Source organism: Anticarsia gemmatalis, chromosome 12 (assembly GCF_050436995.1).
Source record: "Anticarsia gemmatalis isolate Benzon Research Colony breed Stoneville strain chromosome 12, ilAntGemm2 primary, whole genome shotgun sequence".
Taxonomy (NCBI): Eukaryota; Metazoa; Arthropoda; class Insecta; order Lepidoptera; family Erebidae; genus Anticarsia; species Anticarsia gemmatalis.
Genome location: NC_134756.1, coordinates 9059433 through 9084449, shown reverse-complemented (window position 1 = coordinate 9084449; position 25017 = coordinate 9059433). Strand labels below are relative to the sequence as shown.

Below are 25017 nucleotides of genomic sequence, written 5' to 3'. Positions count from 1 at the left end.
GCTTAGTAGGCCTCGTAACATTTGTGAAATTTCAGTAGGTTAGATCATAAAAAGCCCAACCTCATATTTAATACTAGCTGACTCGCGCAACTTCGCTTGCGTCACATAAGAGAGAATGGATCATAATTTTCCCCATTTTTGTAACATTTTTTACTGGTACTCTGCTCCTGTTGGTCGTAGCGTGATGATAGCCTATAGCCTTCCTCGATAAATGGGCTATCTAACAGTGAAAGAATTTTTCAAATCGGACCCGTAGTTCCTGAGATTAGTGCGTTCAAACAAACAAACAAACTCTTCAGCTTTATAATATTAGTATAGATATCGACTATTAAGACGGGCTTCATTTGGGAAAACAATAGTATAGGACTATGATAAAATAATACAATAATAAATACTATATCAGATTAAATTCGTCTGACAGATCAGTAGGTGAAGGAAAATCCACGTAAGCCAAATGTATCACCGTATCGTGGGTTTTTTCTATTAACTAGTTTGAAGAATTATATTGATTATGTTAAGTCGTATGGGATTAAATATCGATTGCTTATGTACTTTAATTTTACACGATTAAATGATAACACGCGATTGAGTAGGTAAAGCGTATTTTTTAAGAAAGGAAATATTGACTTTGGATTATTACAGATATCATTTTTATTAATCCTAAGAAAAACAACAACCTTTTGAATGAATATTTTATTTTATTTGTTATTAACGGAAATTAAATAAACAGACGATATTGATTGAGTATCAATTGATAAAGTTTCTGAACTTAGAATACAGATCATTTATTGTTATGAGCTAAATATTTTTGTTTTGTTCACAAGTGCTGGTTGATGAAGGTCACAAAGCTGGTGACGCGAGCGAAACCCGAGGGGAATCCACGTTGACATTGGTTTTGGGCGGCGAATGAGCTGATACCAATCTGAAAATAATAAAACACTCATTAAAAACCATGAAAACCTATTCTTCCGAAAAGCGGTAAAATAATATAGGCTCCTACGTACACATACATATTATTATGTAAAATCGCGACTGTTACATAGAAAAGGTATAGGGAGGGGTGTGTAAATTCTCCCTATTTTGTAGCTTCTAAAAATCTTTTTAGTTGCTAACATGAGGTCAACATGATTAACTATATAATTTAAGAGTATCCAGTTTTCCTGTGGAAACTATAGTTAAAGTCTTACCAGTACAAGTCTTCCGTTGTGGTTCAAAGCGAGAGGACCTCCAGAGTCTCCGCCGCAGATGCCGACGCTGCCGGCGCCGCTGGTGCACAGAGTGGTCTGCGCCACGGAGTCGGTACCATACGTGGCCTGGCACTGAGCGACGGTGATCACTTGCAGATTCACATGGCTCACTTGCTGCGACGCTCCTGATTGACCTGCGATTTTGAAGTTTTATCATATTAATAGCTTTTGCTGCGTGGTTTGTGACTTAGGATGGAATTTTCATACAGAACTTTCATTCCCTATTTTATCTCCTTACGGTTAAAGTCATCAAAATTCTTTCTTAGCGGGTGCCTACACCATAAAATCGACCAGCATGCAAAATTTCAGATTGGGCTGTGCGTGCACTATGTCAGTCTCCTTTGAGTTGTATATATTTCGATTTTGCGAAACCACATGAGACTTTTTTTGACGTAATAATAATTATTATTAATAATACTAACTGTCACTTGTCTTGCCGTAACCAGCGGCGACAGCCCACTGTCCTGCGAATGTCTCCAATAATTCCGAACTGCTGGGTAGAGCAATGGGCCGGATGAGCGCTGTAAACATTGCATAAAATCATCATAATATAAAAATTTTGAGCACGTTAGATAAGAACATTATTGTTTGAAGTTTACGACTACTTACTTGTAAAGGCAACGCTCTGTGGCAGATAAATCATAGCAACGTCATTTCTTAGGTTACTCTCGTTCCATTGTGGGTGCATGATGACATTACTGGTGGCAATCCGGATGCCTCCACTGTACAGTCTCTTAGTGCCGAGAACGACGACGAACTGCCATGCTTGATTAGGTCCATACTTCCAGCAGTGAGCAGCTGTTACTAAACGGTTGGCACTTACAAGCGTTGACCCACAGACTGAGTTACCGGCTTGGCCTATCATACTGATCAAAAGTCCGGCCTGTAAAATCAATTTTATCCCAAATAGTAAAAAAATGCAATAGTATCGTAGTGTTTTTATAGGAGTATAGAGATAAATTAAAACCGTGAAATTAAATTAATTTAGTCTGACTTTAGTACAACTATTTGAATTCCTATGTACAGCAACGTTTTACTGACACAATTTGCTATGTATTTTAATTACGTATACAAAATTGACTTACTTATATAATTTATTAGAATTTAAATATGCACTCACGAAATGAGGATGGGATCCAGCGGGAGCTACAACGCCTCCAATAATTCTGCCATCAATAGCTGGCTCTTCATTGTCACCCAGACTCTCTTCATAGATTCTTATTTTCTCTGCTAGTGGAAATCCGATTTCCTCATGATAATTCTTCACTATTTGCTCAAAGGCAAGTGCTGAAGACAAGAACAAAAGTCCAAAAAGAAGAACAGCACGCATTTTTTCTCACGCACAAGTGTTGTTTGCGGATCAGCCATGTCTTTTATAGCTTGCATGTTATCTCAGTTCACTGGAGATTTGTGGTATCTACCTATTAATAAAGGCTTAAAATGGATTATAACGTTAATCTGTCTGATAAACAAAGATGACTTGTATTGAACATTTTGTAATCGTTTCATGGTTGATTTAACTATTTAATACCCCGTTTCAGATTTTGTTGTATGTTTCAGTCGTGCACTTGCAGTCGCGTATTGCGGTTTCCAAGCTTGGGTCTTGCCTAAAAGTTCACCCAAATTTTCTGCTAAGAAAATCTCAGTAAAAATTAAAGCTCGAGTTTTAGATAACCGTATGTCAGAGAGCGCGCTAAGCTGTGAGTACCGCGCCTGACCTTTCTGTCGTTGTCTACAATATCGTGATAAATTGGCATAAGTAGGTAGGTACATGAAAGAATATAGACAGAGAGAGAACACAGATTTTGGCGTCATAGGCAAAAATGCTGGTTGGAAAATAGTTAAACGTATGGAATTCTCTGTTTGTTGCGCAGTAGATCGGCCGAAATTAAATACCGCTTTATTTGCGGTCGATTTACTGGGGTTACAATGTCACCTCATGTATCTATCTAATGGTCAGCAGGGGTTCGATATGACGGTGTAATCTATTTTGTCCAAATTTGAAAGTTCTTAAAAGGAAAATTTTCGATAAGTCAAGTGTGGCTCATATAATTGATTGCGGGTTTTTTTTATTTTTAAGAATTATTATTATTGATTACAAGTCATATGGGATTATAATTTGATCTAAGCGATTTATTGATAACAAGTTTCGTGAGGCGGCTCAAGAACTTTTACTCGCGAAGGATAGTTGCCGGTCAGTGATATACAGACTACAATGGTTCTAGATAGGTACTTAGTTATGCGGGCTCTTTTAGTTCTTACTTATGTGATCAATACCCAACTAGCGCCCCGGTCCAGCTTTGACCGGGTTACATCGGGTGACTCATAAATTATATACTGAAACCTATGTCGACATATATTGGTGAAAATTGCATGGAAATCTGTTCAGCAGATTTTAAGTTTATCGTGAACAGACAAACGCGACGAAAGATTCTGTTCTAGCCATTAAACCCCGCGTAGTAAATTGCATCACATGTCAATTAGGTATGCAATTATCGTATAAAGTATAATAATTCATCAAAATAAAATTTGGTATCTCAAGATAAGAAAGAAATTAAAGTGACGCGTAATTTCTTGTGAAAAATTGTGGACGAGGGGACCGTAGATATTTGTTTGTTTTTGATTCTTATTTTATATTTTTGCTTCTACGTTTTTATATTATTGTACGTAGTGTAATTAGGCCATATCTTCACCAACGCACACTCATTTGTGCGTTCAAAGTAACTAGATAAAAAGGGGTAGCAATTATTATAAGGTAAAGTAAAATAAAATAATCATGGTGTGTTGTTATTCAAGCTCCTTTATTTCGACCAGGTACTTACAATGCTCTCGGAAACTCTTACACAAGCCGACACATACAATGTAGGCATCATTTACATTCTTCAATATACTCAATACATGTGTACACTCCATTATATTTATTAGAATTTTAAAAGACAACGCCATTTTACAGCTAAAATAAATTAATCCAGAGCACAATACTATTTTTATTCGAGGGAAAATTTTGAACAAGTTTTTTTTTTCATTTTTATCTGTTGTCATGGTAACCCTATTCGTTGAATTCTGCTACCCTACAAATAAAAAAGTAATGTGCATTGGAATTAGTTTAAAGAACATTTTATTGAAGAATGTTGCAGCAATTAACTTCCATTAAAAGTCGTCTTAAATATAAGATTGAAATCGCCTAATGGCGTCATGTTAAAATATACATATATTCACTCCAAACTGTTCCCATTGGGTACCTTGCCAGTCCATTCATTCAACACTTAATGCACAACAAATTCGTGATAGGTACTAAATACGTGAGAAGCTTTCGCCACTAAGAACTTTGCAAACATACTTGAATACAGTTAATGTATACGACAACAATTATAGTACAAAGATCATGCAATGATACACTTCATTCAAGCTCCCTGCCGGTTAAAAGTAATAACAAATTATGACTACGATTTTTGAGACTAGAGATACAACTTAAATCTATATGTTATACATCTATTTTAAAATTGTTTATCGGTTAAAACATAGTTAGCTGGTTTATTTCGGGCACACTATAACTACCATAGACTAAGAGTTTTTGTGTAGGGCAACACTGAATCGAAATTGGATTGAAACGCAATAATTGTAGAGTTTAACAGTTTTATCGAGCGTTTTGACAATTTCGATAAAGCGTGGCTATACACTTAAATAAACAAAGCAAAATTCGATGTTCTTAAAACAAAACCGATGTGTTAAGGTCAATAGATAAAATGATAAGCTACAAAGTCTAGAAGCCGATATTAAACACTATTTACAAGCCTCGTCAGTGTACCTAACTTACATTTAGCTAGACATATAACTTGAGAGGACAATTCCACTTTTCAATATATCATTTTTAAAATATTTACATACGAATCCACATTCCGCGACAATTGATGTAGTACAATAAAATCTAAAATAAATATATTTTAATGATTGAGAGATAAAAATAACAAAATAGTTACGTAAACCTTAAAAGGAAGCATTAATTAAACTACCTTAATGATATCACAGTTCATTTATGCAAATAAAGATAATCGACTCCGCGAAGCGAAAACTCACCGTTCGTTAGCGACAAGTCGAATACGCCAGAGAAGTCGATAAACTCTAGCGAAAAGTCACTGAGTGTGAGCGAAATGTCGCTTAACTACAGCGATTTTTTGCTTTGCAGAGAATATAGTTGATATATATTTTACATTTGGAATTAACCATCAAAATTATTGTTGTATGGCATGGCGTGAACATTTCAACAAACAACAAAAGGTCGAATTCTAATCAACACAACATTGCAAATAATATTAAGTGGTTATCAATTGTCTAATAGTAAAATGTGTTCCTTTTACATAATGCATATACAAGATGAATATTTAATATTTTTATTTGAATATTATACTATTTTAAATGTGTGAGACAGGTCGATAAAGGTGCTTGGATATTCTCCGTCGAATAAAAAAATAAATTGTCTATTAGTAGACAAAATATTATTGCCTAAGTACAATGCTACTTTCAATCACTCATAATCAGAAAACCTGTGTTTCATTAAAACATCGTCAACTTATTAGACGAAATTGTGACGAAAAGTAGCACTGCAATTTGGGCTGAATGTATTATTCATAAAACTCAGAACAACGGGACATTACTAATTCTCATGGACGATATTCTATCTCCCTCTGGCGTGTAAAAATCAGCGCTTTAACTATTCATGTCCTGCTCTCTCATTCTACATAAACGACGATCATTGCCGTCAATTTCTCAATGTGATTGATCAAACCGAATACGTCAGCACCTTTATTCGATCGTCAGTAAAGTGCCTCCAATAGTTCCTATTAATTCTAAGTGAAATAAAGAGACAATGATATGGCATAAGTATATCCTGTATAAACGAAGTGTAGGGTGCGAATGTTGAAATGTTGAATGTCACTCATTTACAATACGACAGTGATATATACACTTAGTATAAAGACTTGTACAACGATCGCGAAGTACTTTCGTCATAACGATTCGCTATCGACAATCAAATGTTTAATCGACTTACCCCCGGTTTCTGAGTACATTTAGCGGTAGTTTAACTATTCAATAGCGTTTTTTATATGAGTTTTAACGCTATTGAATAGATAAACTACCGTTAAATGTACCTCAGAATCCGTGGGTAAGTTATCGAATCGCTATCGACAAAATTGTTGATTATCGATACTCGAAAGTTCGATGTTTAGATACGAAGTTATTATCAAAAGTTCGCGATCGCTACAAGTTAAACTTACAAAACTATTTCGCTTAGACTGTTTAATTCCTATAGAACCTACTTCTAATTAATTGCGTACATTAAAAATTCCGAGCTGCCATTGATATTGCAGTTTGTATAGTGTTATATTGTAACTATCTTACTAATAAACGTCGTGTAAGTACTGATTAGTCAGTGTTTTGTCATTTTCAATCAATTTTGATACTGTGATTGAAAAAGGCCAAACACTGTATAATTATTTTACTGAATAAATCTATAATTCGATGAGAATTTTAAAGGTTACTATACCTTATAATTATGTTACCCGACGTTTCGACCGACTTCCATTGGCTTTAGTGCCGGGCTAAGGTTTCGTAACCTTTAAAATTCTTTTCGAGTTTTAAACCCGTTTAGCAATTTAGTATGACGTGTACATACGCAGTACTTTCCTGTATGGCGAGTTTGACATTTAAAATGTACTGCAGAAATAGTTTCTACAACGCCCGCTAGAGGCGCTGAACCGAGTGTCATACATTTTTTCGATAGCTTGATGTCTGTAGTCGATAGTGGTAGTGAATCGCGGTACACTACTAATCAGAGCTTAACCGACGGTTATCAGTAAGACAGTGTTATGTATAATGTCGTATTGTAAATGAGTTGGTAGATAAATTGGCTAAGTTGTGTCGTGTTTATGTCGGACAGAGCACCTTCAAGATGTAATCTGTTAGGAGCGTCGGCACTGTGGGACTGTCCTCGTTGATCGCCTTTAGAACTGCAAACAAAAAAATGTTATGTTAGTTTGTAAGGTGTAAAATGTATGTTAGTATATATTTTTTTTTAATCACAAGACATATATATATACTATAATAAGTAAAGAACATTTAAGACAAAGCTGCTTATCCGGTCGCGAGTTTCCACCGAATAAGAGAATACTTGAGTTTATAATATTAATCAAGGGCAAAAGAAAATTTTTTTTAGGAATTTTAATAAATCTCTAACAACTTAAAAAGCATTTCCTCAATTTTATTGTTTTCACCATTTCACAACAGTAACCTATATTTAGGTAACAGAACCAGATGGAAGGAGTGATATATAAAAAAATAGAGAAATATTCTAAATACTTATTAAACATTTCCATAAACAAAAATATCACGAGGCTACTATTATTTTCTTAGTTTGAAAGCGACGTATTCACAGAATTAGAAAGCTTGCAAAAGCATTTACATCTGTACATAGTATTTAAATTTATGATACTTACTCTTAATGAGCACTTGCAGTGACTGGTTGTCCGGGGGTCCGTTGTCTAGGTGGAACGGTATCACCGTGGTCAAGTACTGGAAAACGGAAAATATTACATTAATATTGCAGTAGAAGAAAAGTAAGAAAAGGCGTAGAACCAACAGCTTTGCGTGCTAGATTAGATCGATTAGGTCACGAAGGTCTTTGACCTCAACTTTAGCATTCATAAATAATCATAAGAAATATTGTCATTTGATTCCAAACTAAGCAGAGCTTGTACTATGGTTACCAAATAATTGATAAACATATTTACATACTTCTAAATACATACTGAAATATTGCTCGAAAATTTCTTGACAGAACATTTTGAAATACCTTAATGACTTGACTCGGGAATAGAACCCGAGACTGGGGCGTAGCAGTTACTACGACTGCGCCATAAAAAGACTACGGGTATAGTAATGCATCATTGATATACAGAGCACGCACATGTAATGTAGTAGACATTAAACTAAACGATCATATTAAGGACAATCAAATAATCACCTTAGACTCCGACGGGCCGGAGTTCAGATTGGGCGACCTCGGCGGCGCCGGCCTCTTCTTCTTCTCAATATGATACTGACGTCGCTTATTCTGAACAGCCAGGAGTAGAGAAATAAAAGTATTCTTCAGTTCCTTCTCGTATTCGAGTTCGTCGCGTAGAGCGAGCTCTGCGATCAATGTCTCTGAGAATTCACGAATAAGGACTTCTAGTTCCATGAAGATCTCGTTCAGTTGAGCCAGCGAGAATGTGCGCAGTTCTGGAAGGTAAACGAGATATTATTAGTGTTGCCCTTTTGTCTTGAAAAGGTAAAAGGTTGTGTAATTTTGCTGACATTTTCCTGAAGAAAATTACCCTATATATGTACATATAAACAAATTGATATTGATGAGGAGTTACCACTTAAGTATATTTATATTTGGGCAATTGCGGTAAGATTATACAAATCTATATCCTTATTGTTCGAAACTTTATCTGATTCGTTGGTTGCTTTTTACTATTTGCTGCCACTCATTTAAAACGAGAAGAAAAAAGTGTATTCAGTTCAAATGAATTCAGACACTGAACTCTTTATTACTTAGAAATTTCATTAACAATCTAGTTTCGTTCAAGTCAAAAAACTGGTATAAATACAAACCACGTACGATACTTTCTACAGTAATCGTTATAATCGACTAAAGTACACATGGCCAGTGTTGTTTCAACAATATAAATGTTTACTAGTAACTAGTTTCGCCTGAATAAAACTAGATGTTTATACCTGGAGCTAATCGTTTGCATCAAAGAATTTTGTACAAAAAACTAAATGTTGTAAGAAATAAATTGCGAGAGGTTGTGAAAACAAAGTGATGTGCCAAATGAGTCGCATGCGCTGAGGTGAACGCACTCGAACGAAAGAATCGACTGATCGACTATCGCCATGTCGAATGAGACAATTGAGAGCTTTATTGACCAATTTGTGATTTACTTTCACACCAAATTAAACCTCAATTCGAGCGATAAGGACGGCAACAGAACGAAGCTTTGCTTTGGTAATTAAAATCTACAATTATGTATTGCGTAATCGTACGGATATATTTAATGAGTTTAACGGTCGCGTTGTTAACCAAAACGTTTACGACATTAAACTGTTATTGAAACCTTCGAAGACAAAAAAAAACAAATGTTTAACTACAAATAACATCTACAAAAGTACATAACACATGCTGAACAAAAGAAACCAAAAACCGGAGCCTATCCAAATACATTTCGTCAATACAAGTGACATAACTTTAGTCATTGTTGATTCTTTCTCACGCTTCTAGCTATAAATACATAACGTTCTCACAATTTACTATTTGCGTGACAAAAACCCTACAAATGAGTATCGAATCAATTATGTCATTGAAAAACATGGCTCGTGTGGCGCCATAAAGGGCAATAAAAAGTGCAAATTAAACCGGTCCGTTTGTAGACTAGCCACTGTACTAGAATGCCCAGTTAAAAGTTTCTATGATACTTATTGGTATTAAGTGAAAACAATTAGTGTCGTTTACCCCGCCCGGTTAATCAACGGTCCGCGATTTTTTGTAAATCTCTGTAGGTTATCTGAAAGTCGCAATATTGTGATAAGAAAACTAGAAATTCAACTACATGTTCCAGATTTTTATGACAGTTCCGAGAATTTGAGATAAGTTGTCTGTAGTCTGTAACTAATTGAATGAAAGGACCATTCTTTTCAATATTCTATCAACCTAACGCCTGCGCTTTTCGTATCTTCTCTAACTTTTTTTAAGAATAGTATTCGTCGCCAAATATTAATTACTTTGATAATATCAGCAACTGTCCAGTATTCCACTCAAATAATGTTACTTACACAACTATTTTAAGCGTTTTAATTAGTGCGTAGTAGATATGACATGTAGTTGAGTGATGTATATTTATAACGACGCCGCGACGTCCTCACATCAACAGGATCTACTGAGTATACCTATCAGTAGTGATCTACATTGCGTGATTCATCGCGAGCGGTCCAAGTCCAAACAGGAGTACCTATCAACTACGGCCTTCGTTAGTTTCCTGGCGATTAAATAATTCTACAGATTTTATACATATTGCGTATTTAATTCTTAGAAATGATGAGATAAGTTTGTAACACGGTAGATTAATGTTCTCCTAGCTGATATTATGCAGACTTATTGACACCAGCCAATGGTGCGGGACTTTTTATTATGCCCCTAATTGAAGTGTGTGAACAAAAGACAAATACGCTCTCTATTCCCTCACTCTCAAAGCCCAGTGGGACGGACCAGACCAGAGTGAGGTCTGGCACAGAACCGCGTCCGCTTTGCGTGCTGTCTGAGACACGGAGGTCTATAAACCTCAACTTCCTAACTCCGGGCAATTCATTAAGTATTCCTTGAAAGAAAAATTCCGACTCTTGATTTGAACCCAAAGCCTATGCAGGCCAGTCAGATACACTAACGACTGCGCTACAGAGGCAGTCAGTCTGAAGTATGGTTGATTTCTTAGTATTAAAATAAGTAAATGTTTATTATTCGCAACAAAAGCGAGGGTATCCGCAATTCCATCTCAGCTCGAGCCACGTCTTTCGAAACAAATTGCTATCTACTGCGCGAAACGTAATTTGAATTTAAAAGATCTTATCCACGGAATTGAAAAAGAAAGCAAACCTATGTTGTTTCGAGAGAAAATGTATTCTATTCTAGCTATTGGATTAGTATCTTTAATCTAAATACATTTTGTCAGCGAGACCAAATTCAGAATTTGCTTAGCGTTTTATTGCAAACTATATAGTAAGACTGATGACAAAAATACGGTTCCTAGCCTTCCTTTCTTGAACGCTATGCCAAGCTTTATTTCCTAGATCAATATTTGTGTTATCTTTGAAGCCGTTTTTTATCATCTTCAGAATATCATCGTATGCTGCTTTGCTATACCGTAAACTGGTGTTGTAGACTTCTTTATATCTATATATATATCACACACTATATATTACAACGTTGCTTCTATGACAACTAGAAATTTTCTTAATAAAGTTTCTATGCTAATACTTACTGTCTTCATAGAGCGGCGCGCTGAGCACTTCCTTGCCTTTCTCCAGAGCTTCGTTGTACTCGATGATGTCGCCCTCCGACGACGGCGTGTCTTGCATCATGTCGTCTATCTCTTGAATCACCTGACAAACAACATGGCTTTTGACATTTCGTTCTATTTTCTGATGCCACATTATTTTCTACAAAAGTCGATTGATTTGTGACAGGGTAACAGACAGACCGAGTTATATTCGCTTTATTATCTAAGTATAGGTTATGCACAGTAATACGATAAATATCACAGGATTTTGCGAAGGCACCTTGAAATGTGCTTGAAACTTGAAGCTACGGATATTGGCTACAAGATTTCTGCTGTCTATTTACCGGAGTTAATAAACATTGATTGGATTCTGTCTGACTAAACCGTCAATCGTTAAACACAAGAGGGAAGGAAGCAGTTTATTATTTCAAATGAATGTTGTAAAAATCCTGCTGCAAAACAGTATTACAACTTACCTCGTCGGCAGTTTTGACAGGGCACTCATGGTCCTGATGCAGACCGCCCAGTATGAGTGCGTGCATGTCCAGGTCTGATGCGACTGCCTCGTCCTCAGAACTGTGGATCTCGTCGTCAGGTGTCATTGAACCCTGCCGCAAGAAACAGTACAACTTATTAACATGTAACTTTAACGACAAAGACATCATCTCACTACGCTAGTCTTCCCATCAATACATATACCAACTATCGCTTCCTTATATAAATCTCTATGCAAAAAGAAATGCACAATAGCATACTGATGTTAAATACAATCAATTGTATAGAAAAGGTTGTTCATGTCTAGAAAATGTCATTGTTTCCCTTCACTATTGTGATGCAAGTATTTGTTATGATAGGTGGTAAAAACAATATTTATACCGACGTACTAAGGAAAGTCACTAGGAAAATCCTTATAGCGATTAGCCGCAAAGGTAAGGCCCGATGCAATGATGTTGAGTATTTACTACACTATGTTAACGTGTCATGCAGTCCACCCACTTAATGTTGTCAAAAGTTTCACTTTCGCATCAAAAAATACTTTTCAATATTGCATGATGACTAAACGCGTAAAAAAGTAGTTGAGTTTGGAAAAAAGTGGTACATTTTTCACTAGAACTCCACTATAATGATGCGACGAAATATAAAATTTTCCCATGAAACAATGAGCGTCATCAGACACCTCAGTTTTTGTTTACTCTACACAAATGCACACAGTAGGTAATAGGTTTACAAAAACTTTTGCTAGTGATTCTTCAAATTACGTATGATACTTAGAATACTTGTGTTGCTCTACAGCGCTTTCATACTCAGGTATATATGGTATTTACGAATGTTTTTATATTATCTTACCTTCTTGTCATTGAGGTTCAAGGTAGGGATGTGCATCTTTCTGGAGAACGATTTAGTCCAGTCAATCGGCAGAATGTTTCCGAAGTTTCCTGTGATAGTCCACCACATTCTGAAAAGAAAAAAAAGGTTAGATTAAACCGAGAGTTTAGCTTTCCAATCGTTAGGAATTTTAATGGTAATCCTCTATGCCCTCAAGTTCGATAAATCTTTAAAGCCCTGCTTCGTTTTGGAAGCGAACAGATGACAAGTCATTTGGAGTCGATTGTATCAGTATGTGTTCGAGCCCAATGTTAGTACTACACACTAACGATATCATCTTAAGCCAGAACGATTTATGGAATAGTTCGGCCACATCTATTACAAACTCGACAGCAGATTAAAAAGGTCTCGAACCTACACTATATTATTCTGAAGAATTAGTTACGCTTATAAACTATTTAAGATTATGGCTCATACAGTCATTCCACAATTAGCTGGAGTTGTTATGTAGTCGTTGCTTCATTGTTTTAAAATAAAAGATTGTGTTCTCGTGTGAAGAGTCTGTGGGTTTGGTGGGACTTTGTTTAGGCAAGTTACGTAAAATCATCATAATGGAAATATTTTACGCTAATGATGTGAGACGAATTGTCTGCGTTAGTTTGTAAACCTTTTCACTAACATGCGGAGTCATCGTAAAATCAAATGATGCTACGGTAGGCTTTTGTTAGCTTTGGTAAGATTTTATCTGAAATTGGAATGCACAATACAAAGAGAAGACTTTTCATTTCATAAGCAGATTAACACTGTCAGTTTTATAGCTAACATTTATAAAACTGTATTTCAGATATCAGAATCTTTCCATAATGTTACATGCAACAATTTCACGCAGTTAACAACAAAGTGAGTATTGATAAGCTTTGACCTTAAAATCACGATGTTCACGATAGCCAATTACTGTTAATCAAAAGGACGCGTTATCAGACAAAGGTCATGACAATAGCGGGTAAACATTCGTCGAAGTGCAGCTAATTCCCCAACATCCCGACATCACTTCCCGACGAAAGAAGGTAGAGGGGAAGAGGTCAATTGCGCCAGACTCCCCAATTATTCGCGAGCAAGGTCGTTAGACTCTTGCGTACTGAGGTTTCAAACCTGATCCGGATTGTGGTGCTACATCTACATGGCACAGAGGCCATTGGTTCAGTTAAGTGGACGAATAAGACTATGATAATATACGTATGTATTATTTTCTTCCTGCGACCCACGTCTACAATATTTGTATGAACCTGCATTTGAGTATAAAAGTATTCATTTGCATGAGAGTCATTTGAAGACCATGTTCTGGACTTGACGAGTCAGGTTTACGTGAAAGATTGTAGATTAATGTAGATTTACTAAATTCCACATAATAAGCAGTAAATCAGTACAACAGTTATATTAGTGATGATCTTGCAACACGCACTCATTTTGAAAGCTTTGGTTTCATACTCCAGTTTCTTTAGATAGAACTCAATTTGTAATCACGATCGTCTTTGATCGTTTTCACGGATTGTACGAATTGAACGTTGATTGAACTGTTTTTGAGACTTGAAAGCTTGGTTTGTTTGTACGAATGACTATGGAGTTTTGCCTTTTGGAATGCGATCAGCCTATTTTCAGATTAATCGATCCATGCCGGGACAACAATCGATATACTGGTCGAGAATGTTCGCTGTAGTAAGCGTAAGCATATTTGTGACGCAAATGTACCGAAATAACTTATTCAAACGTATGATTTTTCACTCTTTATTCATTTTTATTTCGTTTGTTGTAGTTGGAACTGTATGATATAAACACCTAGCCGTCAGTGCGTCGTCCATGAGTCAGCCGGAGGGATAAATTGGCGCTAATTTGTGATCTCGCGGCACGCCAGCGCTCATGGCTCAATTGAGGAATGTGTCACTTTATATTACGTATAAGTACTGCATCAAGTCAGGACCAGACATACTAGTTAATAATTGTTCCAGCATTTCCATAATGAGATTAGACTCAAGTTTTCCTATTAGTACATTTTTGGATAACATTTCTGGCCGGTAAGTGTTACAAAAGTATAATTGACTGCCACATACGCTCAAAACATTACTTATGTATAAAATAAATATTCATTTTTATACCTAGGTTTATAAAAACCAGATGACTTAATCTGACCTGGAAACCCCAGGAGGTCTTAGAATCTATTTAAATTATAGAAATCTAGGCTAACGCTCCAGCGGACGCCATAAAACATTCAAATCAAGATTTTTTGTTTAAGTCGAGAATAAATATGGCTGAAATACGTTTGTTTTTTTAGAGCAGAATTTGTATATGGAAACTTGACGGCAAAAAACATCTATTATTTGTTTTTTTTTTATCCTTTGTCATAAGATAAAGACAAGATACGCCAGTGTACTTTGTCATGTGCTCTATTGTTTTTATAGTGATAATCTCGGTGGAGCATATTTGGTCATCTAACCTAGATCGACATCTGTCGTGACATATGACATGCCATTGTTAATTCTAGGACTAGGTGCCGACACGTTCTTTTTCAGGTAATTATCTCTTAAACTACTCCTATTATGGACTATACGATTTAGGTAAGCCATTGAAGCACTAATGATGTATTTAATAAACGCTACAGTTAAGACTCTAACCCGCACTTGGCTAGCGTGATGGGCTCAAGGCCCAACCCCTCCCTCATTACCCTTGCCCAGCAATGGGACAGTAATAAAGTAAAGGCCCAGGTTGAGAAAATTTTTAGGACTTCATGGCCAAGCTACTAGGTTGCTATTATAGTTCGTTATATGCTAGATTTGACTGCACAAAATCTAGTGTTCCAGCGATGCTGCATGCAATAGAATAGACACTATTTACTAACAATGCCAAACGATAACAAAAGACGTTCCTTTGCATTCTGTCAACACCTTTTTTTCTACCTACGATGTATTTTTTATTACCTCAGCTGTTGTAACAGGCTGATTCTTCTTATTTGAGTTATGTGGGCGTATTTAGTTAAAACGACATCGGCTTGAGGTCTGCCACTATCATTAGCGTTGCGTCAGACCATGCCATCTGTGCTGATTGAAATGACACTCCAAACATGACATTTCGCACATTTGGTTGGTCATTATCTCGTTATAAATGTTTAAACGTTCATTTTAAATACGTTTACTTTTGTTATTGTGCAATGCACATGCGAAAATTACTTGTGTTGTTCTTTTTTGCTTATTTTGTTTGAGGTACCTACAGTATTAATACAGCAAAGTCAAATTCGAAATATACGTTAACTCATTTTATTTAATAATAATTTGCTATATTTATTGAAGCTTTCAGAGTTTACTAGCAAATAAATAAAAAGAAGACGACTGCGTGCATCGTGTGTGGTAACAAAAAAGATACTAGGACATTCTTACACACAGTCTGTAACTTTGAGATGACATTTCCAGTTATCTAAACAGATTACAGCAGTGTTTAAGTAAAGACAAAACATTCGGAATGTAAATATTTAGTCTGCAATCTTGTTACTTGAGAAATGGGCTCGGCTATTGGAAATCGACTTCCAGAAATAATAAGGGGAAAGCAAGTTGTTGATATTTATTGAAAGTTAAACAGAAGACAGATTCCAAAGCACGTACTTAAGCTGCCTAGTTCTTAAGTATTTGTGTATAAATTACATATTGTTCGTGTATTACGAAATTAAATGTAAGATAACTTGTTGTTGGGTAAACTTATATCACCAATATCTGAGTTGTGTAAAGATTTGTCTTTAGCATTTATTTTATTGTTATAATACTTGTCTACATACTTTATGTTCATGTGAATATTTGTCAGTCTTTCCATTTTTATGTTCAGCATTTATTATTAGATGGTAACTTGGTAAGTAATTTATATTCTGACTGCATCTTTTATTTTCTGTTTAGCGTTGGAAGTTTAACTCAACATTGTTATTAATAACTGATCAAATTGCAGCTGTTAATGCGAGATACCTAAATAGCCTTTAGATTATATTTGACATCATTAACGATTAATTTACTAAACGATTAACCTCGTAAACAAAAAGGTACCTACTAGCAAAAGGCGATATCGGTTTTGTGTGATATTTAACAAAATCAACATAGATTTAAATGCTGTTATATCGTAGTCATAGTCGTAGGTTGTCGACACAAATGCGACAATTTAGGTCTCATTTCCCGCCAAAAATGTCTAACATGCGTGAGGTCAAAAATGGCCGAGCTAGTGGGCCGCACGGTTTCACCACACTACTTATATGGTAGGTACCGTTAAGCCGAGTTTACTTTTCATATTAGCAAATATGATTTGAATACAGCTCCGGCCTTGCGGTAAGATTCGTGTAAATAATGCAGACCTACCGTACTGTTGCATCTATTTATCTTTACTCTGAATATTAGCTCGTTACGTATTGCTTTTGAGTTCTTAAAAACAGGATCTTATCTTAGGAGAAGTTGTGTCTTTCGAGCTATAGAAGGACCGGGCTACGTTGGCTAGGTATTGACAAAAAATAAAATAGTAATTGAAAACAAATGAAAGAGTATAATTTTCTTAGATCAGTAGCAGTAGAAGTATCATTCTTTAAACAATTCATTTAAAATTAACAGTGGATTATAATTTTCGAACGTCAGTCTGTAATAACGAAATGAGAAGTTAAGAAACAGATTAAGATACCGTCATATAAGATTACTCAACGTTTATGGTACTCTACATCATAAACAAAACCATAAAGACGGCTGTATCTATTACACCATTAAATACACCATGACCATTATATTTCACACGTCATCCCGCAAGGACGATTCAATTCCACTTAATTGGTATTTCAAGGTACAAAAAATTGTTCAATAACCTGAACTAAAGATAGGTACTTATTCATTAATTTACATTACAATCTTGAGACTAGTCATAGTCATAAATATAAACAACATGGTGGCAGTATTTAGAAGTGCTGATTGTTTCATCTGAATGAGTCGTGTCACCGCATTGAAATTAATAGTGTTGTTCTCAATTCGCGAGAACAATATTCTGCTGACAGGTCCTAATACTATGCTCTAGTGCCTCAGTTCGGAGAAAGTGGTCTTATTATTGTATGGTTACATCACTAAGTACGAGTTGCTTAGCACATAATATAATAAATGATGATTTACATAAGGATCAATCATTGGTCACAACACCTTTATGTGTTATTTTGCAAAAATTACATAAGCAAGCTGTTAAATTGCACGCTGCGGCTTGACGTTAATGAACCAAGTAATATTTATTCTTCTCAAGTAGGTAAACAGGCGCATATACGAGTAAGTCGACATGGTTGACCTTTAGAAACTAGTATTTAATTACTAAAAAGCTTATCAGCTCCTAATCGTCGCGTGGTTTGAATCAACCACATGACCTCGCTTCCTTAAAAGTAAGTATATGACTCTCATAGTTATTTACGATGTGAAAAAAGAATAACAATGGTTGAATTTCGAATAAAAAAGCTTCATAAATGTTAACGGCTACTAATGTGCAAGTTAACAGTAAAGTTATAAAACCGCGCTTAGTTGATTAAAGTCGTAGAAATGTCAGATTATGACTGTGAAGTGTTATGTGCTGCTGTGGTTCCGATGCAGGCTTTACGGTAAAATTTACGGCTTAAATTGTGGGTGGCTCTATCTGACGTGACTATATGATGGAATTCTTATTTGTCACAGATCCCTGTGGTTTACTTACGATTTGTCACGTTGCATGATGTCATGTTAAACTAACGCACTGCACTAAAGCACAAATCCTTCACAACGGATTTTATAACATATATTGAAATAAACAATGGTCCTTGACCTACGACAAAGATTATTTGCATCAAAATAATATTTATATAATGAGTAGGTAGGTTTTAATGCGTTCGGTGCTAGTCTGTTGCTGCCGGAGCCGTTATTTTATTAAGTTGATTCTCCTCATTGAAAGAGCCTCTAACATACAGGCAACTTATAAATAATTCAATAACTTTGTATCAATATGACGACCGGTCACCTTAGCGCTTAAAAGCCAAGACTCCCATAAAGTATTGTGAATAATATCGAGTTCTCAGAAATGGCTTTCTTATTTTTTACAACCCAATCGAGCGTGAAACGGTTATTACGACGCGTCGCATGCGCACCCGTGACGATGCGTGAACTTAAGGGCTAGCGAAGTTCATGATTCGATAAAGATAATGAAAACATAAGAAATAGGAAATAGGCAATGTTCCAGTTTATTTCAATTGATTTTCGATAAAAAACAGCAATCGCTGTTCTATAACTGATAGTAGTATTGCTACAAAGTACAAAAATCTCTATCTAAACGGCTTATGGCTTCTGACTTAGCTTTATGTCGAGATGAAGAATACCGTTCATTGTTCAATCTTCTTAGCTGCGATTATCCGGAACGTATGCACTATGCATATAGGATATTAACCCCTTCATGAATATTCCATGTAAGTATCCGCAAACACCAGTATTTATTTCAGTTTCCGTGCGAGAATCACGTGTGGAAGCGGGCTGGCTCACCCGACCGGAGCGGCGATATTAAACTAATAACAGTAACTCAAGCTGGGCTTTGGGTCGTGAAAATACGACTAAAAGAAAATTGCTTGCTCGTTTCATATCTCTTACACTAGTGGCTACATTGATATTGCAGCCTACCGTATCATTTGCATACATAAGGGGAGCAGTGAAGGTGATTATGTCTGCTGAATCAATAATAACGGGTTCTTGGGTACTTAAATATGCTTACATCTGATGTCATACTTCTTTATTTTGAACACTAGTCACAAACAGCCTCTGTAATTATATCTCCTTCATTAACAACGTGGCTGAATGTGGAATTTTAAACTACCTTCGGCATTTCATTTTCTCGGCACAATTCTGTGCAGTCGGGATACAGACAAGAAAGGGAACAAAAAATCTCCGAAGCATTGTTTGACCGCTCCGAGCTAAGGTTTCACAGTTCCGAGAAATCCTGCGAGACTGGATTTTAGTCCACGGATTTCTTAACTGACCATGAAAGGGCATGGCGGCTAACACAAAGAGTTAAACGCGTGCATTTTTATATGATGTGGGTTTAAAGAGCAACTTGATCAAATAGTAAAAAATAATATAAGTATTACAAATATAAATGTAGAAAATATCTTCATTATTCGACTTATGACTTGTAACAGCGACGTTTGCACTCATCCGGAAAGAGATAAGAATTATTGAGGTTAAGTTCACATTACTATTCCACAAGCCTAATTGCCTACATACATAGTCAAGTTAATAATGTTATGATTACTGATTGAGTATGATGCACATTCGTAAATAAAAGCAATATGGGTATTTTCACTTTAACTGACTTTTCCACACACTGATAAATCCCTTTCAAGATGGTTAAAGTCTATTCATGATCGAATAACAAAACGGCTGATTCGGTTCTTCGGTGTAAAAATTAGACGTGATTGAGTGACAGAACATGACTGTTTGGACTTTGAACACCGTGATGCATCAAAAACGACAATGCCTATAGAAGACCTCAAATAATTTGTGATAGATTGAATAATGGGCTGCAGATGAAAAACCCATTGTAGATTTTCTTCGATCATCGTTAGATAAATTGTTTGTAAACACACTTATCGCTTTCCGATAAACAATCGACATCTAAGAATCGTATAGCTTAGCTGACATTTTTTATACTCCCACGTGGATTATTTTTTCAATACATAATGTATCTTATTTCAACACTGATAGAGGTCGTATTACTATAATGCCGGTATTGTACCTACTGTTGACATTATAACGTTATAAATAAGCTATTGTCAGCATATTCCCTTGAGGCCATAACTCACTGTTGAATAGCTGCCCTTTGGTAATGCCGTAACCTGCAGCTTTTTTCTAATTGTTTGATGGAAAACACACGGTCGTAAAACAGCGATCTGGGTCATTAATACTTTATCGTCTAGCCATTGTATAAATTGTAAAGGAAAGTTATATAATGAAATATGGGCAGGCTTAAATGCCTTGTGTTAAAATTTACAGTTATTTACTTTTGTACATTTTAAATAATGAGTCCAGTCACGTATGTAGAGTAATAATAGATCTTGTGTATTGTTGATTCTAGTAATGGTGCTAATTAAGCATTTATTTATGTAATTGTCCTCGTATAATGCGTTTAGTGTGCGTGTCTAATGTAAAGAGAAGACATATTACCGTGTCTTTTACATAGGCACACTTACTGTTAGAAAAAGGTTAACAAACCTCGTTCTTTAGTGCTTTTAAGATTTCACCTATTCTTTGACCAACAAAAGCCTAACAGTTGTTTAACATGCGTGTATTCTACAAAAGTCCTCAAAAGCCTATAGGTACAGTTATATTACATTGTAAAACCCAGTAACGATTTGTTAAGGAATAAATGACAAATGGCTGCAATTATTTGTCGACCGACGCTCGGGGCAGGACTTCAATTATATAATTACGTGTCAATAGGAAAGCGTTAATCTTATTGCGTTTGCTTCTAACTGAAGGGTACTTTTACATTCTCTCTTTCTTCTAATAAAGACTTAACGGTTTTACCGCTAGCTACTTCGAGGATGTGATTTCTTAAATGTGTTGTAACTTGCAGTTATCTTGTAGAATGCTAAGTGTTACGACTCTGTAGAACTCTTGTACCTATATGTCCTTATCTTAGAAAATTGCATATATAAATTGATGTCAACAGTTCAGCCATGCGTAGTATTGGGTATTTACCCGAAGAGGTTGAAATTTTAAAACTACAAAAATATGACTGATTCTGAACTTAAATAAACGCAGCAAGAAATCAATTCAGCGGGCAACATGCTAATTAGCAACAGCAGAAACGTTAGGAGGTATGGTACGTTTTCCCTATTGCAACTATTAAGCAATAACTTGCGGTACTTTCGGTACTGTGAATTAGCTGCATAAATAGGCAAAAGCAAAAACCGCAAGAGCCTATTCTAGTGTTGCACGGCGAAGGCTACACACCGAATATGGAGTACGATGCGTTATCGATCCGTGGCCCGACGAGTGCCGACCGCAACCCGTTCACCCCACTAACCCCGACCGATAGGCGCCGGCCGGGGTTGCCATGAGATAAATTGTCGCTGCACTTTAGTTAGGTCACTGGTTTTCGTATTTAATGCCATTTGTTGCGCTATGTTAACCCACTGGGAGTAAATAGAACCAGTGTTCTATTTAGCTGCTCAGTTCTCCTGGAAACATATCCAGTGCAATATAAACTTAACCATAGTTTGTTTTTGGGTCGTCACTACTCTCCATAGATGGGCTTTACATAAAATTCGAATAATGCACCGCAACTCGGTATGTAAAGAACAAATAGGAGAACCATGATAAAAAAACGTCAGGAATGACAAAGTAGGACATGTTTCAAATGTACGCCTCCGTGAACACAAAGAAAAATAAAACAAAAGATTATCACTACAAAGGCACCTATGGTACGAGAACAGTGAATTTTGATGAGCCTCGCGCTGTTTTACGATTATGCTTAAATATTAGACTCCAGGTTTACTGTTTTGTCATTTTGGGTCACATGTAATGTCCATATTGTAGACAGCTCTTAAAGCATCAGTGTCACGCTATTGTACCGTTTCCTTCTCATAATAATGAGACTAAGAGCCGATTTCATGGTGAAATTACCATAGTACTGTTACAGTAATAAAATTCAAGAGATAGCCAAGAATAATTACTCTTTAATGGATTACTTTGTGCAACCAAGAAGCGATCCGGTCAACAGATTGGTTGTAGATAATCATAATAACCGCCTTCAATGATCAACAACGAAAGATACTCATCTAATCTTCACATTACGAGTCCGTTATCATGACTTTTTAAATACTTTAGAAGTAACTGTACTATGTTGTTAATTTGGTGGATATGAGCTTTTGTATCTATTCGTATTCATAAAAATGGTGTCAGCATACCTCCAAGAAAAACTGAGTGGTTTACTGGCATCTCAGGAACGACGAGATTTAAATATAGAACTTTATATCAGTACCGCCACGCGACCACTTGTGTTATTTTATTTTTTAATTTTGTTTGGCGATGTCACTAACCGAGATGTGTGAATGGGGCCGGCTGACGCGAATAGAAGCTGCTCGGCCGTAGTTCTCGTATTCGCTTGTAATATTAAAGTGACTGCGGTGTGTAATAAAACAAAATTGCTAAAACCAGTACATATTATTGTAAAATTTGTTAACTTGGAACACCACAATAAACGTCATTTTGAATGCCATAAAAACATACCTTGTGCTAGAAAGCAAGACGTCGAAGTAATAATTTACGGTTCACTAGTTGGTAAGTCAGTGTATTGGTTCCAAAAATAGAGGACTATGTTTATATTTTTTGTGGAAAGAAGGTGCGAGGTACTGGGCACCGAGAGAGCAGGTAGTGGCCTGACTAACCTTATTGCCCACTTCCTACATAAAAAAAGTTTAAAAATAAGTTAGAGGCGTAACCTCAATGGCTAGGTGTTAAAGTCATGGACGAGAATATGGTACGTATCGATTAAATTTTACCTTCATTAAAAATAACGTTTAGATTAACGGGACTAAATATTTGGGAAAGGAATTTTACGGGGACGAGATTATACTTTGGAAGCTCAGAGGTTGTTTTATACTTATTTAGTAGTCATTTCCCACTAATTTACAAGAAAGCGTTAAGTTGGATAGTATAAATGTCTTCGTCTGATAAATGAGTTTGGGCTCTTCAAGTTTATTTTTAAAAACATAAGTTGAAAGTAGCTTTATTTAATTGGATGATGCAGGAAAATCTATTCAACGAATTCCAGTTGCATCGAAGACGTTGTTGCTTCACCGTTTATTATGTTTATTTTGATTTGAAAGTAGATAATAGATGGGAACATACATCAATTTTACTATCAGTATTAATAATAGGTCGGTTACTTGAGTAAGTGGCATTGTATGATTACATTACGATCTTGAAAAGATAAGAATCTTTTGATAAATTGTTGCAGGTTCATAGTAGACCTATAACTTTAGATTCAAGTTAGACTGTATAACACTTTTTATCATATTTTAGTAACTGTTTTTATTAACAAAACTGAAACTACTAATCATGATCAATAAATATATTTGGCCGAATTAACAGAACTTTAAAATTCAGGTTTGACAAGTTTATTTCCATACCTGGTATACATTTAATTTTAATGCGTGTTTACGCACATGTCGAAAGTAAAAGTGTCGGTAAGTTGGTAGCTGTAAGTGTGGGCACAACAACTTGACTATTTAAAGAGACAAGAGTAACGCATTAGCATACGGCCTTTGGTGTCGTGGACCGACCATCAAGATATATGGCCACCCATTTTACTTATGTTGAGTAAGAACAGCGGCGTCTTTCATTTGAAGCCGCAATAAGCTTTCCATAGCTATTTGACTTAGATAACAGGATTAGGGACATAAATAGAATTTTATATTTTGTTTTACATTTTATGTTCCAATACAAAATGCCGTAGCGGTTAAACCCATTTATTTCTGTTGCTTGTATGCAGTAGACTATTATAAGTTTCATTGATTAGTTAATAATTGTTACTTACACTAAAAAAATATAATGCGTTGACAATTTTACATGGATCCTTATGCGGTAAAAGGATATTAATAAGAATATATATTTTCCTGTCAATGTAATTTGAGTTTTGAATTATGTTTCGCTTATATTTTACAATGTTTTGAAAAAAATAAACAGAGGCAGTCGTAAAATAAGGTCTATTCAAACGGTATACATGATAAATGGAAAACAGAAGTGGTCCTCGGAATGTTCTCAAACGTGTATGTACCTAAGAAGATGAATTATTGATACTCAAACATCGCACCTCACGCCTCAACAACGCAAGGTCAGTAAATATGTTCAAATCAATGCTAGATCAAACTTAACGACAACTCTGTAGGTCAAATGGCTATTTAAATGTTTGCAACGGATGTTGTACAAATATTTACAAACTATAAATATTAATATCCGTCTTAAAAATAAACTTACTACCTTAGTTACTTTATTAGATAGGTACGTGTTCGTTCCTAATTCAATAAACACGCTCAAGCCGAGTAATTACATTAAGAGCTACGTAAAATGGACGGTCAATAAGAGGAAACAATAGGCTATGACTCACCGCTAATCCACCGGGATTTCGGTCATTCCACCCCCGAAATACGGCGAAGTCAACAAAGCCCTGCCCACTCAGTACACACGCAAATCGAGAGTACCTACGGCGCAATTAATCCCCTTTTCCTTCATCGATCTAGACTCACCTTAGCTTGAGTTAAGTTCATCAATGTTTTGTCACCA

General features: G+C 35.8%; 2 protein-coding genes across 2 annotated transcripts in view; both read right to left on the bottom strand.

Moving 5' to 3' along the window:
- Nucleotides 1-684: 684 nt before the first annotated feature.
- On the bottom strand, nt 685-2596 carry LOC142976993 (brachyurin-like). Its single transcript, XM_076120647.1, has 5 exons — nt 2368-2596; nt 1857-2130; nt 1670-1768; nt 1188-1381; nt 685-922 (listed from the first exon to the last, which is right to left on the bottom strand). Exons 1-5 carry the CDS (start codon nt 2575-2577, stop codon nt 818-820), a joined length of 882 nt encoding a protein of 293 aa, XP_075976762.1. The 5' UTR covers nt 2578-2596; the 3' UTR covers nt 685-817.
- A 1433-nt stretch (nt 2597-4029) lies between these two features.
- The window catches only part of Unc-76 (fasciculation and elongation protein Unc-76), a 35904-nt gene continuing 14916 nt past the window's right edge, over nt 4030-25017 (bottom strand). Inside the window, exons 2-7 of the mRNA XM_076120474.1 lie at nt 12689-12797; nt 11818-11949; nt 11324-11444; nt 8269-8525; nt 7742-7817; nt 4030-7255 (exon numbers count right to left, since the gene is read on the bottom strand). Of these exons, the coding sequence (XP_075976589.1) occupies nt 7173-7255; nt 7742-7817; nt 8269-8525; nt 11324-11444; nt 11818-11949; nt 12689-12797 (778 nt within the window). The 3' untranslated portion in view covers nt 4030-7172. The remainder of the gene's footprint in view (nt 7256-7741; nt 7818-8268; nt 8526-11323; nt 11445-11817; nt 11950-12688; nt 12798-25017) is intronic.